The 17,556-nt window shown below is 51.9% G+C and overlaps 1 protein-coding gene across 4 annotated transcripts; it reads left to right on the top strand.

Annotated features, from left to right (window-relative positions):
- Positions 1–426: 426 nt before the first annotated feature.
- ALOX12 (arachidonate 12-lipoxygenase, 12S type) lies at positions 427–16,571 on the top strand. Of its 4 annotated transcripts, XM_007100699.4 has the most exons (14): positions 4,895–5,122; positions 5,718–5,919; positions 7,226–7,307; positions 7,394–7,516; positions 7,633–7,736; positions 7,990–8,150; positions 9,016–9,159; positions 9,952–10,161; positions 12,604–12,690; positions 12,912–13,081; positions 13,574–13,695; positions 15,563–15,663; positions 15,787–15,957; positions 16,073–16,569. In XM_007100699.4, the coding sequence occupies exons 1-14, from the start codon at positions 4,988–4,990 to the stop codon at positions 16,250–16,252; spliced, it is 1,992 nt and encodes a 663-aa protein (XP_007100761.1). In that variant the 5' UTR covers positions 4,895–4,987; the 3' UTR covers positions 16,253–16,569. The 4 variants fall into 4 exon arrangements, with proteins under 4 accessions (XP_054946228.1, XP_054946227.1, XP_007100761.1 ...); XM_055090253.1 differs by lacking the exon at positions 5,718–5,919 and having other exon boundaries at positions 427–5,122; positions 7,226–7,516; positions 15,904–15,957; positions 16,073–16,571; XM_055090252.1 differs by lacking the exon at positions 5,718–5,919 and having other exon boundaries at positions 437–5,122; positions 7,226–7,516; positions 16,073–16,570.
- The last annotated feature ends 985 nt before the right edge of the window (positions 16,572–17,556 follow it).

Below are 17,556 nucleotides of genomic sequence, written 5' to 3'. Positions count from 1 at the left end.
CCCGAAAGGGAAGCCTCTGTGAGCAAAGTCATCTGGTCAAATGACCAGGCTCAATACCAGTGCCTCAAGGTTTAAGGGGCTGAGGCTGGACATGGCCCTGACCCAGGCCCCTGGCACCACAGTCACACTGGAGGACCTTGCCCAAACCTGTGTGAACTGAGACACGGGTCCCCAACTCCCGGGCCATGGACCGGTCCCTGTCCGTGGCCTGTTAGGAACCAGGCTGCACAGCAGGAGGTGAGCGGCGGCCGGGCGAGCGAGCGAAGCTTTATCCGGCTGGAGCGAAGCTTCATCTGTATTTACAGCCGCTCCCCATCGCTCGCATTACTGCTTGAGCTCCGCCTCCTGTCAGATCAGCAGGAGCGTTAGATTCTCATAGGAGAGCAAACCCTACTGTGAACCGTGCACGTGAGGGATCTAGGCTGTGCGCTCCTTATGAGGATGTAATGCCTGATGATCTGAGGTGGAGCTGAGGCGGTGATGCTGGTGCTGGGGAGCGGCTGCAAATACAGATTATCCTTAGCAGAGAGGTCTGACTGCACAGAGACCATAATAAATCAATTGCTTGCAGACTCATTTCAAAACCCTATCAGTAGGGACTTCCCTGGTGGCGCAGTGGTTAAGAATCCACCTGCCAATGCAGGGGACACGGGTTCGAGCCCTGGTCCGGGAAGATCCCACATGCCGTGGAGCAACTAGGCCCGTGCGCCACAACTACTGAGCCTGCGCTCCAGAGCCCGTGAGCCACAACTACTGAAGCCCGCATGCCACAACTACTGAGCCTGTGCTCTGGAGCCTGCAAGCCACAACTACTGAAGCCCACACACTGCAACGAAGGGTAGCCCCCGCTCGCCGTAACTAGAGAAAGCCCGTGTGCAGCAACGAAGACCCAACGCAGCCAAAAATAAAGTAAATAAAATAAAAAAAAAAAAAACCTATCAGTGAGTAGCAAGTGAAAACAAGCTCAGGGCTCCCACTGATTCTGCATTATGGTGAGTTGTATAATTATTTCATTATATATTACAATGTAATAATAATAGAAATAAAGTGCACAATAAATGTAACGTGCTTGAATCATCCCCAAACCATCTCCCCACCCCGCCATCCCGGTCCGTGGAAAAACTGTCTTCCACAAAACCAGTCCCCGGTGCCACAAAGGTTGGGGACCGCTGAACTAAGAGTTGGGAAGCCTGAGTGTGCGTCACTGTTGTGCCCTAGGCAGTGGTCCCCGCGGCACTAGAAAATGACCCATCAGATTGTGTAGGAACAATGTTTCCCTAGTTCCACCAGTGAACAAGAACAGAAGCAAGTAACAGCACTCCGAGTGGGGTCGGGGTGGGGGGAGTGCTGGGCTTCCTGCACACAGGGGCAGGGGGTACTCAAATTCCTAAGTGGAAAAACATGTGATATGTCTACCCTGAAATCAGAGCCTATGTTTAGTTTAAAGTTACACAGTTTATAATGCCGTGTTTGTATGTCCAATTTGTCCTCAAGGAACAAACAAATTTCTCTAGCCCCGTGCCAAATATGGGCTCCAAACACTCATACAGCGGGGACAGTGGAATTATCCTCGAGTCGACCGAAGTCTGAGCCGCACTGGCACAGGAGAAAGGAAGGGGGTGAAATTATTCTTGTGTTTAGGAGAACATTTTAACAAGACTTTTCGGCTATGAAATGCAAGGTCCGTCCCCCTCACCCGCAGCCCCTGGGGAATAACCTAGTAAGAGAAGCTTTGATCAAGAAGTTGAATCTGGGACTTCCCTGGTGGTCCAGTGGTTAAGACTCCCCTCTTCCACTGCAGGGGGCACGGGTTCCATCCCTGGTTGGGGAACTAAGATCCTGCATACTGCAGGGCACGGCCAAAAAAACAAAAAGGTATTAAATCGTTCTGCAAAAAGAGTTCATGGGAATGTGGGATGAAAAACAGGGCCCCAGGGCTTCCCTGGTGGCGCAGTGGTTGCGCGTCCGCCTGCCGATGCAGGGGAACCGGGTTCGCGCCCCGGTCTGGGAGGATCCCACATTGCCGCGGAGAGGCTGGGCCCGTGAGCCATGGCCGCTGAGCCTGCGCGTCCGGAGCCTGTGCTCCGCAGCGGGAGAGGCCGCAGCAGAGGGAGGCCCGCGTACCACAAAAAAAAAAAAAAAAAACAGGGCCCTGGAAGTCTAGAAGAAGAGGAGAGTCCAGCTTTGGGGTGCACACATGGGCTTCCCTACTGCAAAGGGCCCAGCAAAACCCAGCCCTGGTCCTTCCTGTGGTAAACAGAAGAACAAAATGGTAACTGTATGGACCAAAAGACATTTTAAAATAAGAGGCTTCGTTCTCCCTGTTGAAAATAAGAGACTTCTCCCCCTACCCCTTTCTTAGAGCACTAACTTTAGAAAACTTGTAAGCTCTTTCTCTGCCTCTTTGAAATGTGTGTAAGTGTTTTTAGAAGCTAAACCAGCCTCTTGCAGCTTTAGGACCCAGGGATGTCTCTCCCAAGGCCCTGGGAGCCATCTCTTCGAAATGTAAATATCAGGAGAGAGAGCACCCCTATCTCCCCGTTCCTATGGGAGGGTAAGACCCTAACTGAGGTGGGCTCCTTGCTCCAAGTTGCAAAACTACCTCCTGTCATAAAGATACTTTGTTTTTCCTCCAATTAAGCCTATTAATAACACAAAGGATCACCAATTACCGTGAAGTTAGGATGAATGGTGTGTGACAAACGGTGCTCTCAAGCCTCTTACTTGAGGACTAGTTACTGTCTATCTTGAGAACATGCGTGTAATGGCTGTATCTGTTTGGCTCTATAGCAGGGTGAGATACTTCATCTTTACAATCTCTTAGCAGATGGCCTGTGACGCACATCACATTCTGGTAATGCTTATTCAAATATAAAACTGTTTTCTTTCCTCCACTACCTTTGTGGAGAGGTTTTCCTGGGTTGGGCAATTTTGTTTTTAATTATATACCCCAACATAATGCATGTGCTTAAAAAGGAAAAAAAAAAAAGTGGGACGGTCTTGAGATGTAAGACCCCTAGATGGGACAGACATGGAAAAACAGTGGGGAGAGACAGAGGAATTTCTAAGAGTGATGCTGACATTCAACTGAAAATTGTTTCCAAAACGTAAATAATAGCATAATAGCAGCAAATACATACAGAGACTACGGTCAGGCATCGTTCTAAGTGTTTTACACATTAACTTAATTAGCTATGTAGTAGTTTGGATTATCGTTCTTAATTATTCACCCCCCACCCTGCCTCTGAGAACCCTCCAATGGGCAGAAAAGGTATCACGGAACAGCAGAGAAGCAGGCTGAAGTTTGGACTGGTTTTGGAAGTAGGTACGATGCAAACTCTCTTTTCTAGCTAAAAGTGACCCTTGAAGGGCGTGTGTGGAAAGGCCAGATTCAGCTACTACATAAGATGGGAATGTGAGCCACTCTATTTGGATATTACAGGATATACCAAACTGGAGGAAACTGGGGGCCAGCATATGGCAGACACCAGCCCTGAGCACTGAGGATGTAGTAAGCAGGAGTGGGCCCAGAAGATAAGAAGGGGAAGGGAACTCAGTAAGGATCAGACACTTCCGTACTGTTTGGAGGCTGGGAGGCAGGACTGGAATCCCTCATTCCCACCAATGACCAACATGTCAAGTCATTTTTGAGGGTCTGGCTCAAGAAAGCAGATTTACCTTGCCCTGGCCTAGCCCAGCTGCCAAACACATCCACTGTGAGCCAGATGCTTAGAATGACTTGGGTCAAGAAGACCTGGAGAGGGACCTGCAAGAGGCTTCCTGGGTGGGTGGTAAAGCCTGAGCCCTGAATCATCCTTCTGACATTTACAAAGTCCCTAACCAGCACTGGCCCCACCGCTGCTCCCTGGTTTCCTGCCCTGAGTGCCACAAAGGACCAGGAAATAGTGGGGGGAAGGTGGGGGGCGGTGAGCAGTACAAAGACAAGAGGGAAGAGGAAAGAAGCAGAACTTCATGACTAATAAAATCTTTACACCTAATTTTTTAGAAGGAAATTGAATTCTGGTGGGGAAAGCAGGCACCACGGTCAGTGAGGCCGGAATAAAAATTTACCTGGAACCTACAGAAGGGAAAGAGGCTGCACTCATTTGGAAGGGACAAAGTCCATGGGAATTGCCCACAGATGCTGGGTCCCCTAAGTGACTCCATACTGCGGCCTAACACCTGGTCCCTAACGTTCTCAGCAGCCACTATGAAGGCTGGACAAAAGGAGGCTTTCACTGCCCTGCCTCACTTAGGCCTCCCTCAGTATCTGGTGTGCCCAGGGTCCTAATCCAGCCATGTTTGATATGAGGTTGGGGGTGGAGGTGAGGGGGCAAGTCTTTCAGCTGTTACTTTTCCAGGTTTTAGGCAGCCTGGGGCACCTCTGGTCATTTATTGAAGGACTGGGCTCAAATGAGGTATAAATCAGGAACTGAAGACTTACTGGGCTGCACTGGGTCCAGAGCAGGACATTCCGCATGGGCCCAGCACAGCCTAGCAGGCCGGCCTTCCAGGGCCCAGCCCACGGTCTTTCCCAGGTCCCAGCCCAGAAAAGCGGAGGCTTTCTCCTGCGTTTGGAAGACTGACTCACCCCCTCTTCCTCCTAGCTCTCCAAAAGGCCGCGAGACCTCTGGAAGTGTCCTCATCCTGCTCCCTTCAACCCCGAGGCGCCTGGCCCCAGGCCTCCCCCGGAGGTCCAGAGAAACCCCGGCGCCTCCATGCTCTCGGCCTCACCCAGGCGGGGGCCCCTTCATCGCCCCACAGCTCCGCTCGGCCCGGGAGGGACGGCCCTCCCCCACAACCGGCTCTGCGGCTCGCAGGTTCGGGCTAGCCTGGGGCGGGGACTGGGAGCGTCTCAAAGTGGTGAGGAGGGCGGGGACGCGGGCCCCTCTTTAAAGGCCCGGGACCCGAGGAGCCTCGATACCGGCCGGCGACGCCGAGAAGCGCGCCCCATCCGGCTCCCTTCGCCTAAGCCGCCGGGGCTACCATGGGCCGCTACCGCATCCGCGTGGCCACCGGGGCCGCACTCTTCGCCGGGTCGCACCACCGCGTGCAGCTGTGGCTGGTCGGGGCGCGCGGCGAGACGGAGCTGGAGCTGCAGCTGTTGCCGGCGCGGGGCCAGGTCAGCGGGCGGAGGGAGGACAGACCCCGGCCGGGACGCGGGAGGCCGGCGAGGGGCGGGATCCGAGGGCGAAACGACTGCGGAACCGTGCCTGCTGGGACTTCCAGGTGTTGGGACGCCCGGGCAGCTGGGCCAGGAGAGGATCCGGGACCAGGACCCGGGCTGAGCGCATACCCCTTCTCCCTTCCCGCCGGCCCTGATCCTCGCAGCCTCCAACTCCTTCTCCAAATGACCCCAGGCCAGTGTCAATATAGGATCAGAAGTCAAGTGGGACGCTCCTAGGAATGAGGGAGCAGGGAGAGCTCAGTTAAAGGACCGAGGAAGGTGCTGATACTCAGACATCAATTCAAGACACTGCGGGCCACGCACCGCGCTCCCTCTTCCTCCCGGTGCGATGGGGCATCAGACACACCGCGCAGATGTCCGGAGGAGGGAACGAGGGAGGCTGTCTTTGGAGGCCTTGTCAACGGAGGCTCCACAAAGGTCCCCTCCTCTCCTGTCCCCACCGCACCTCTGACCCCCAACCCCACCCCCGGCAGGCAAAACGGCCTCTCCTGGGACCCTGCTACTAAGTCTCCGGGTTCTGGTCCCACAGGAGGAGGAGTCTGAGCACGACATTCCCGAGGACTTGGGGCCACTGCAGTTCGTGAAGCTGCGCAAACACCACTCCCTGGTGGACAACGCGTGGTTCTGCGACCACATCACGGTGCAGGGCCCTGCAGCCTTCGAGGAGGCCACCTTCCCGTGCTACTCCTGGGTGCAGGCCGACAGCGTGCTGTGCCTGCCCGAGGGCACCGGTGAGGGGCAGTGTCAGGAGAGGGGATGCAGGGCCTGGGGAACTGCTGGGGAAGGGGCGGGGGAGGGCTGCGGAGGGTCAGAGGGCCTTGAAGAAAGTGAGTGTTCAGCAGGTTAAGTGTGGAGAAGACAGGACATGGGAAAAAAGTTAGAAAGTACCAAATTTATACACAGAATAAAAAAGGCTGCAAGTGGGGCTGGACAGGGACATAAGTGATATGCAGATCCCAGCCTCCAAGAAGATGAGGACACGGGACGGGAGCCTCAGCAATGATGGGACACAGAAGTATGTGATGAGGAACAAGTTAGGGCAGGGCAGGTAAGGGTAGCACATGGAGCAGGGGATGGGGGTGACCCCTAAGAGGAGACAGCGAAGGGAAACAATAAGCAATATGACTTGGAGAGCTGATTTGGTTGGGAAAACATGGAAGAAAACCACGAGGGAGAGGGTGCACACTGACGGGTGGGTGGGGATGAATGAGGACAGCAAATACAGAATTTGTTACTGTGGGAAATAAGTAAGAAAGATGATTACAGAGGCAAATGAGGGCAAGGGCAAGTAAGGATGGAAACATGAAATACATCACTTTGAGACAGGTGAGTATAAATGTGGATAAGAACAGGAACAAGTTGATAATATAGACTCTGATGGTAAATCTCAGAAGAGTGAAGTCAGGGAAAGAAAGCAAACAGCTGTTCCTAAAGTCTTTTGAGGACGGTTGAGGTGTGGTAGGTGAGGTTCAGGAGATGTGAAATTAACCAAAGCAATATATAGTAGAAAGTAAGAAAGTAGGTACGGGCATATGAGTGACTGAGATTTTATCACCTTTCTTTTCTTTTTTTTTTTTTTTTGGCCACGCCACATGGCTCGCGGGATCTTAGTTCCCTGACCAGGGGTTGAACCCGTGCCCCCTGGCACAGTGGAAGCACACAGTCCTAACCACTGGACCACCAGGAAATTCCCAAGATTTTATCACCTTACTTAAGGTGATTTTTTCCAACCATAGATACTGATGAAATAGGATCAGGTGGGGAAAGACGAGTTAAGGGACAAGAAAGGGTGTCAAACATGAGATTGTTGTCTCAAGACAAGAGACGAGGGTTGAGATTAGCAAAACCCAGAGTTCGAAGTTGGCGATGATAAGATAAATGTGTCTCAGGAGTCAATGGAGTGAGGCAAGGCCAGAGATAAAAGCAACAGAGCATGACTGAACAAATGGCCTATGACAGCAAAAAGGAAGATGAGGACAAGCAGAGGAGAGCACAGGACCACACAAACTGTGGCCAATTGTCTTAATGTCTCCCCAGCCCGCCTGGCAGGAAACAACGCACTGGACGTGTTCCAGAAACATCGAGAGAAGGAACTGAAAGAAAGACGTCAGATATACTGGTGACCACCCACCTACAGGGCCTCTCAGTGGTACCCCCTATCACTGACCTGGACACCCTCCCTGAAGCCTTGTCCCCATCTCCTAGCTGGGCCACATGGAAGGAAGGGTTACCCCTGACAATAGCTGCGGGCTGTGAGGACGATCTACCTGCAAATATGAGATTCCACGAGGAGAAGAGGCTGGACTTTGAGTGGACACTGAAGGCAGGGTGAGAACAGGCCTGGAGCTCAGAGTGGGGAAAGGGCTGGGAGATCCAAAAATGGTGGTCAAGGGTGAGCGGCTGAGGGACTGGCAAATGGGTTCATGGCTCGATTCCTGTCCTAGGACTCTGGAGACGGTCCTCAAACGCGTTTACACCCTCCTGGGCTCCTGGAACCGCTTGGAGGATTTTGATCACATCTTCTGGGGCCAGAAGAGTACCCTGTCTGGTCAGTGGTTCCCCAGGTCTCCATAACCCCTTGATGGCCCCTTGTGATGACCCGACCTTCACACTCCACAGCCCCTCACGAGACTTCCCAGATGAGAATATATTGTGCTGGGTCATTTCTCAGAGGCCCCAGATGAAAAGGCAGGGGCTGGCTCTGGGATGGTCACGTGCCTGGATCGCTGGGGTAGGGCCTGGAGGAGGGACATCCCGGCTGTGTAAACATCCTCCTCCTACACTCCACCCCGACCCCACAGAGAAGGTTCGCCAGCGCTGGCAGGACGATGAATTGTTTGGCTACCAGTTCCTCAATGGCACCAATCCCATGCTGTTGAGACGCTGCACCTCTCTGCCCTCCCGGCTAGTGCTGCCCTCGGGGATGGAGGAGCTACGGGCCCAGCTGGAGGAAGAACTCCAGGTACCCCTCCCACGCTGTGTTGTTCTCTCCTTGGCGGTGTGGCCAGAAGTAGTGAAGGGCAGGGACCAAAGATGACTCAGGGAAGGGAGGCTGTGGTAACCTACAGCCCCTTGGTCCAGACTCCAGTGCTAGAAAAACCTAGAGGTGATAAAGTATGTAGGGAAACCTATGAGGAGCTCCCGGTGTAGAAGGGAGATAGGATGGATTCCCAGGGTGCAGATGGGGCCAGAGGTGTTAGCAGGGACAATGACATTCCCTGGCTGACGTCAGTGCTCTGGACAGCAGTGTTCACGGGCAGGGAGAAGGGGAGAAAATGTGCCACGGGCTGGGGAGAGCTGCGGGGGTTACTTGGGTTTGGAAGAGGTGAGCTGCATGCGAGGAGGACGAGCAAGGCAGGATGTGAGCGTGCCGTGTGCATGTGTGCGCTGGACTCTGCAGCAGGGCTGGGCAGGGGAACCTCTGTGGATTACTTGGCAGAGAAGGTGAGTTTTAGGGAGTGAAAGAGCGTTTGCTGAGCTGGTGACAGCTAAACACAAGGTGTTCAGATCATCGAGGGATAGTGGGGAAGGGGCCTGGCCATCTCTGCAAGGGGACAGCTTGCACACCGGACTGAGCAGGCCTGGTTCTAAAATCAGATCTGCCACCACACATCCCTGGGCAAGATGTCTACCCTCACTAGGCTGTTTCTTCACTTACAATGAGAGGAATCGGGCCAGATGCTCTGGTTCTGCTGATAGGACTCTGCAACCGACATAGGATGATGGCAAGAATTCAGATAAAGGTCTTGAATGTCTTCCCCCTTTGCCCTGGCCCTCTCGGGTTAGACTTTGAACTCTAAGGATGGATACATTCCTCCCTTCCCCAGGACAGTTCCCTGTTTGAGGCTGATTTCATTCTCCTGGATGGAATTCCAGCCAATGTGATCCGAGGAGAGAAGCAGTACCTGGCTGCCCCCCTCGTCATGCTGAAGATGGACACCAGTGGGAAGCTGCTACCCATGGTCATCCAGGTGGGGCGCCCTCGGCATCTGCCTCCCAACACTGCTTTCTGTTCACCTCCGCCTCTGCTCCCAAGGAACCAGCCCCCTGGTTCTTGACTCCCAAACTCCATCCTCACAGGGTGAGACCTGTTCTCGTGTCACTCCGCTTACAGCCTGGTTTCTCCTGACTCACCCAACTGGCAGGACTTGTTCAAGAGTCATAATGGCCTTTTGGAGTTCTCATCCTATACCCGATGGTTCTCGAACTTTAGTGTGTATCAGAATCACCTAGACAGCTTGTTAAAACACAGCTTGCTGGGTCCCAGCATGAGACTTTCCAACTCAGTAGGTCTGGGATGGGGACTGAGAATTTGCAGTTCTAACAAGTTCCAAAGTGAGGTGGATGCCGCTAGCTTGGGAACACACTCTGAGAATCACTATTTAATCTCTCGGTCCCCTCTCTTTTCTCCCACTGGTCTCAATAGTTAGTTAACAAATACTGTCAATTATCTCACACACCCAGCTTCCCCTTCCATCCCCCACCATAACTCAGACCCCCATCACGTTTCTCCCAGACTACCGTCAGGGTCTCCTCCCTGGACTCCCTGCTTCAGACGCCCCTGCATTCAACCCCACGATCATGGTGCTCGCACAGCGCCACAGCTAGTGAGAGGCAGGGAGGGAGGGGCCTCATTCCTCCTCCTAGATTATACCTCCTGGACGCGATAATCGTACTTACTCATCTCTTTCCCCAAGATTGCTGGCCATAATGTCACGCATAAAGTGGGAGTTCAACGAAGGCTTAATTTCTCTTTTTCCCAGATCCAGCCTCCCAGCTCCAGCTCCCCGACCCCACCACTGTTCCTGCCCTCAGATCCTCCACTTGCCTGGCTCCTGGCAAAGTCCTGGGTCCGAAATTCAGATTTCCAACTGCACCAGCTCCAATATCATCTGCTGAACACCCACCTGCTGGCTGAGGTCATTGCTGTGGCCACCATGAGGTGCCTCCCGGGGCTGCACCCGGTCTTCAAGGTACAACCTCTACCCTCCATGTCCCCCTTCACTCGGACCCTAGAGAAAGGAAACAGCCCAGTATCAAATGATATTGCAGCAGCAGAAAAAATTTTGCATCACTCTGTGAAAGAAAGAGGTGAGAACAGAAGACTGCATGAATATTTTGAGACTTGTGTTTTAATTAAGTCAAGTCACTTAAGGTTTCTTCAGGACATATTACTAAGGAAACCCTCTGAAATTCTCAGAGATCTGACAATCTAGCAATGGGCCTGGAGTACAGCCGGAATATTGCTAGTAAAACAAAAGCCTTGTTCCTGCCTTAGGAGATTTACGATTTAGCCAGAATGACACGTGGTGCCCATAAGAACTACCCAGAGAACAATAGCTGGATCTAGAATCCGAAACCACAAGAGACAGCCGATAAACACTAGAGTATTGATGGAGTATGTTCCACCCCAACTGAGTTTGCTAAGTAGGAGCAGGTCAAGAGGCAAGGAGAGCGGCAGAGCAGAATCAGAATTGGGGAAGGGAGGGAATAGTAGCTGCGGCAAGCCTGGATATCAGACAGGAGACAGAAAGGTCAGAGGGCTAAGCTCCTGCAACACCCAGAAGCCCAAGGGTGGGTATTGCAGACTGACCTAGAAATCCTGTAACTTTATGCAAGAGTGAGCTCAGCATCTATTGCTCGGCAGAAGGCAGCGACATAAGGCTTGTGCTTGAGTAAAAATGTCCTCAAAATCTTGATGACACTTTAGATATAGGGAACAAGACAGAGAAGGGATGAAACTGATACAAGCTTATGAACCAGAACAATTGTCAGAAACAGGGAAGCCAGGAGAGAAGCCAGTTGGGGAGCAAAAATGAGGTTCAGTTTGAGGTACGGGGAGTCGCACGTGTTGGTAGGACACGCAGGTGAGCACCCGGCAAGGAGAACGACTGAACCGCGTTTCGGCCGGGGGCCCCGCCCGACCCCCAAGCCTGGCCAACAGTAGCTGTGGCCTCTCCGAGTCTGGGGTGACACAGACAAGATGGAGACCAGTGTGATGAGCAGAATCGTGGATTTTACTGATCTCATGGTGCTCCTGCACCACCGTCTCCTGCTCACCTTGAAGAGGCTAAGCCTCTAGGCACACTGAAAATCCCCCTTTACGAGTTCAGCCCTCTGCCCAACTATCTCCATTCCCACAGCGACGTCATGGCAAACAGCTGCATTGTTAGCAGTACATGCAGGAGAGCCAGGCCAGCAATGTCCCAGAGGTGACCTGCACAGGCTCTGGATTCGGACTGCCGGGGTCTGAATCCTGAATCCTAACCTCTGTACTTCCCAGATGTGAGCTCAGTGTCCTCAGGTCTAAATGGGGATGACGGGAGGCCCATCGTGGGGTTGCTGAAGGCTGAAACGACCTAATAGTGTGACACAGGCTAATAGCTAGAAAAAATTAGTTCTTGCAATGATTTATTAAGAGTTGTTTGTCCCAAGGTAGCTCTGCTTCTCATGCGGACTTCGGGCTTTCCACGGCACTCAGCACCTTTCATGAACTTTGTGAAATGTTTCAGTCCAATGTGAGCTGCTTTGACCTCCTGGCACCAGAGTTATCTCTGCCTCACACCCTGTGTCCAGCAACAACTCAGACAAATACCAATGCTACATGAAACCTGTACATAAACTGGGTGGAAATGAAGACAAAATAGTCTGAGATAAAAAGAAATGCCTGTGAGGATGAGATGGCCTTTTTTAATAGCTAAGGAAAAGCTATTTCTTGAAAAGCTATAAAAAATAGAGGGGACCTAACTGCCTAATTGGGGGTGGGGGGAGATCTGACGACAGCCCCTCTGCTGCTTATGTACGTGGCTCAGTATGGCTCCTCTATCTCCCTAAGGGAACCCACGCCCCAAAAAACCAACAGCGAAGCGACCAGGGGATGAAGGCATGGCTTTGGCAATGAGTAGAGAGGCTAATTTAAGCTGTGAGGTTGTAAATGACAGAGTATAAAAGCAAATCAAAGGGGGCTGATTCTCAAAGGCCACCTACACCCCAGGTGGAAATCATAAAGATAAGCGATAACAGCTAGTATTCAAGGACTTCTGTGTGGACTAAAAACTCTTCATACATCACGCACATAAGCACCACCGCAGCCTCCTGAGACAAAAGGCCCTCTTATCACCCGCTGTTGACAGATGAGGGGCTAGAGAGGAGATAGACAGGTCAACACTTAGAAGGTCTGGTACCCTGGATGAGTATCAGAGTGAGTGCTGAAGTGTAGAGTGAAACCCAGGTCAGTGTGGCTCCAGAGCCTGACTCACAGGGGCGAAAAGATCACGAGAGTGAGTGATCACAGAAGCAGGAAGAGACCAGCGTGTCAAGGGAGGAAAGCATCAAGCGTAGGCACCATGCTGCCTACAAGGAAGGACCCAAGCATGTCCTCCATAAACCACCCCCTCTAATCTCCCCCATCCCAGCTCCTGATCCCACACATCCACTACACGATGGAAATCAACACCCGGGCACGGACCCAACTCATCTCAGAAGGAGGTATATTTGAAAAGGTAAGGAGGGGATGGGGCATGGGGCTGCCTCACCGTCTGACTCTCTACGATTTCCTGCCACTTTCAAGATCCCAGACCAACCTGGGTGAATGTCCTGACCCTTAAACCCATGAGCCTGTCCCTCTGTATCTACGTCTCCAAATGTGAAAATGCCACATCTGAACCCCTTATATACTGTGTGCTGGCTTCCTCCTCAAGGCCTCGCACCTCTCTTATCCCAGGCAGTGAGCACCGGTGGAGGGGGCCACGTGCACGTGCTCCGCCGGGCCCTGGCTCAGCTGACCTACTGTTCCCTCTGTCCTCCCAACGATCTGGCTGAGCGCGGCCTGCTGGGAACCCCGGGTGCTCTCTATGCCTGCGATGCTTTACGGCTCTGGGAGATCACTGCCCGGTGGGTGAGACGGGGAGCCGAGAAATGGGGCAGGGGAGAGGGCGAGTGGGGCTCTGGCCTGAGGTCAGCATGGGGCAAAAGGAACCTGAAAACAAGGAGGTCCAGACAAGAGGAGCAAAGGACTGGATCCTGGGGAGAGCTGAGGAAGCGTGAGTCAGTGCGTAGGGCCTGAGAAGGAGAAGGCTGGGGACAGAGAACCTACGTTGGGAAAGCTGTGGACCGGGAGGCTGAGGGATCTGGAAAAATCAGGGGTTTTGTCCTGGAGAATGGCTGTCAACCACGTATGGGGATTCCTAGAACTAATGACCCACGTGTCCTTCCTCTCTAGACTAGTTTGTAGAAAGAGCTGGGAATGACCTAAAAGGCGGGTCTTGAAGAATCTATACTCAGACACATGGAGAGTCAGCTGGGCAGAGACCATGGAAAAGTGCAGGGGTCAGAGGCTGAAGCTTTCTCCCCTCAAGGAGCTCACCTCCCTTCTCCCCTGGGCAGGTACGTGGAGGGGATCATCCACCTTTTCTACCGCGGGGATGACGTCGTGAGAGGGGACGCTGAGCTGCAGGCCTGGTGTCGGGAGATCACTGAGGTGGGGCTGTGCCAGGCCCAGAACCGAGGTGAGAGCCCTCCCCAGGGACAGGAGCTCCTCGGACACTCTGCCCAAGCAGAGTCTGGGTTCAGGGCCCCAGCCCCTCATCCCACCCCCTCTCCCTCCACACGTCAAACATCTGAATCCCATTCCCACCTCCGAAGACTCAGGACAATTCTAGATACCCCAGGATCATCCTCCTCAGAGACCCTGGCCATCAGCCTTTACTTCCACCCCACCCCCTAACCTGCCACAGCATGGGACGCCGCAGGGCCAGAACCCCAGCCAGCAAGGGATCTGCCCAGGCCCTGCTGGGGCTCGCCTTCTCTCCTCATGGCTGTCTGTTCCTACTTGAGGATATAAATGGGAAGATTCTTCCACCAAAGCCCGTAATGACCCCTCTGTTCTCCCTCTTCTCCTCCTGCCTGCTACTGTCCAGCAAACGCATAGGAAGTCCAGGCCTACCGCACACTGACCACAGTGCAAGGTCATTTCTAGATGCAAACACAATGCCCTGCGTGCTTTGGCTCAACCCTGAACTCGGTGCCCTGCCCCTTGGGGCTCACATTTCTCTGGCCAGTCCAGCCTCTCCCCACCGCTGCTAGGATCCAGCCACCGTCTTTAGCACCCCACCCGCATTCTAACCTCTGGGGAAGAAACAGCCTTTCTTGAGCTCTTCCTAGATTCCTCCTCCTCTTTCTCTCACACATGGGCCAGCCTGGACTCTGCTCCAAATTGTCCTTCCGCCCCCACCCCTCACACTTTGCACCAACATCTCTGCCTCTGTGGGACAGCTACAAACATTTACTGGGGAACCGCTATGGCTGGCCTCTGAGGGTGCTGTGAGCAGTAACGCAGCACCCACCCTCTGGAGGGAGCGTCTCCCTAGGGAATCTGTGGAATCTGCACCACCCCCCTTCCAGGACCAAACTTTCTCTAGTACGTCTCGGTATGTCCCTTGGGCTCCACGTGCTCCCAGGAGACCCCTCCTCTCCCTGGCCATCTTTTCCCCAACCAGTATCTACATTTGGAAAATGAAAATAAACAACCACATGTGAACTTTAATCTCCACTAAGTGCCTCTCATTCTCTCTTCCTTCACTCTCCTTCAGTTCTCATAGCTCACCTTCGCCTCACTCTCCCAACAGACTTTTTGGAGAAAGTGTGCTAAAATAAAAAACGGCCTGAGATTAGCAGGCAGGAACCCGAGTTCAAGATCAGCCTCTGCCTTTTCCCAATTATGCAGTCCTGACAAAGCAGTTTAATGTCTCTGGTCTTTGGTTTTGTTTTGTTTTGTTTTAATCTACAAAAGGGAAGTGATTATATTTGTTCCACTTAACTGACAGGATTGCTGGGTCTCTGAACCCCCCCACCTTCACTGTGAATTGAGTGGCCTGACATAATCTTTGTGGAAAGCCTCTCTTGGCTATGACCCTATAAATCTATGACTTCTCTTATCCTTCACATTATAATTCAGACACCTGTAATTCCCTACCTGGGAATAGGAGGAAGCATCCCTAAATTCTCAACCACTTTTTGAGGCAGAGGATTTTTGATCACTCGGAACTTTTCAGCCCCCAGTCCTTCCAAAATAACAATACTTATTATTTATTGAGAACTTGTTCCACACCAGGTGATTATCCCATTTATAAAATAGGTATCATCTACACTTTACAGGTCAAGAGGTTGAGGTTCAGAGAGGTTAAGTAATTGGCCTAAGGTAACCCAACGATATTACTTGAATCTGAATTGAAATCCATGTCTGATGCAAATATATTTGAATAAATGAACTAAACAAACAACCATCAATTCCAAAATGTAGACATCCCAAGTCTTCGGCCTTTATTTCTCTCCTCTCAGACTGTAGCCTCTAAATCCTGTTTCCTTCCTGCCCAGGTTTCCCCATCTCCTTCCAGTCCCAGAATCAACTCTGCCATTTCCTTACCATGTGTGTCTTCACGTGCACTGCTCAGCATGGGGCCATCAACCAGGGCCAGGTATGTAAAGCTGAAAGCCCAGGTTCCTGAAGGCAAGTGTCTGGACCTTGGGATGCCCAAGGGAGAGATGTGGGTTCAAACCCTAAGTACCAGGATCCTAGGGTTGCAGTTTCTCCCCCGCAGCTGGACTGGTATGCCTGGGTCCCTAATGCCCCATGCACAATGCGGATGCCCCCACCTACCACCAAGGAAGATGTGACAATGGCCACGGTGATGGGCTCACTACCTGATGTCCAACAGGCCTGTCTTCAAATGACCATCACGTGGCATCTGGGGCGCCGCCAGCCAGACATGGTAAGAGAGGACCCTGGGGAAAGGGAAAGGACAGTTGGAAGGGAAACATAAGAGTGAAGGGCTAGGCTCTAGGTGTGTCTGACTCAAAACTGACTGATCCTTTGTTCTTTCTTAGGTGCCTCTGGGGCATCACAAAGAAAAGTATTTCTCAGACCCCAAGGCCAAGTCTGTACTAAACCAATTCCAAACAGATCTGGAAAACTTGGAAAGGGAGATTACAGACCGGAATGAGCAACTTGACCTGCCCTATGAATACCTAAAGCCCAGCCTCATAGAGAACAGCGTCACTATCTGAGCTCTGGGACGCCCCCACCGGGAAGACTGCAGATCAGCTCTGGGACTGACAGTTCCATAATGAGTTTCAGGGTTTCCTAGTCTCTGCTGCAGAGGCTCTATTTCCTCCCCCAATTAAACCCCCTACATCTGCATCCCATGAGCCCAAGGGCCTTTACTTTTCTGTAAAGGGCCTGATAATATGTTAGGCTTTGTAGGCCACACAGTCTGTCACAGCTACTCAACTCTTTTGTTGTAGCGCAGAAGCAGCCACAGGCAACGTGTAAATGAATGCTGTGTTCCAATAAAACTTTATTTACAGTGAGTGAAATATGAACTTCCTGTGTCACAAAATATCCTCCTTTTGGTTTAGTCAACCATTTTAAAATGCAAAAACACAACAAAACCCTGTGCTTCGCTACAGGGATGTGCACAGGCTGCAGGCTGGATTTGGGGCAGTACCTGCACAATGGTACCCTGCGGTAGCCTGAGGCACTGACAATACTTGCAAAACATCCAGAGAATGGTGGGGTGAGTGGGGAGCGTGAGGAAGATTTCTTGGAGAAATAGACTACCTCAACTAATTCTCCTTTCCCAGGAGCTTGACTTCATGCTTGGCCAACTTAAAAATTCCTGACTCTTCTTCGGCAACTTTCCCTCCACCCCTATGTCTCCTATTCACACACCTACCCTAAAAGTCCCTGAATGAGAATGGTGCCCCTAAGGCAAAATAAAAACTTTCACCCCAAAATGGCTTCCTTCAAGACAGTCTCAAACAAAAGAGACACGAAATAATGTCTCAAGGCCACTATCCCAGGCTCTTCAGTACCCTAGGGTTTCTAAGTGTTTCCCAGGTTCCAAGTTCTCTTTCATGACCCTTTTAAGAACAATCTGCACAAAATAAATGGGAAACTACCACAAAGTTATGCGAACCACGGACAGTATTTGTCTGCTTCTGGGGTCTTGGGATCAAAACGACCCCTCTCAATTATGCTATGACCGCTGTCCTCACTAGAATGGGTACAACATACTCAGTGCAAAACTGTGTTCTTCAAACACCACTATTTCCCTGAATAATTATTACAAATCTATTTTTCACCAGTGAGGTATACAAACTTTTTCTTTGGAGGGTATGATCCATTCATATTTTTAAAATCTTGTACTCTACCTTGTTCAAAGGACCTATGATCAGTTTCCCTGGTTTACAGTAGGGAAGAAAAGTGACATTTGTGTGTACTTATTCCTTTCTCCAGCACATATGGCAGGGCCACTCACCTTAACAGCTTGTTCATTGAATCTGCTTTCCCTGGACTTTTCTAACGCCCA

Source organism: Physeter macrocephalus, chromosome 14, assembly GCF_002837175.3.
Source record: "Physeter macrocephalus isolate SW-GA chromosome 14, ASM283717v5, whole genome shotgun sequence".
Lineage (NCBI taxonomy): Eukaryota > Metazoa > Chordata > Mammalia > Artiodactyla > Physeteridae > Physeter > Physeter macrocephalus.
The sequence above is the reverse complement of the archived record's forward strand: the minus strand, read 5'-3'. Positions and strand labels throughout refer to the sequence as shown.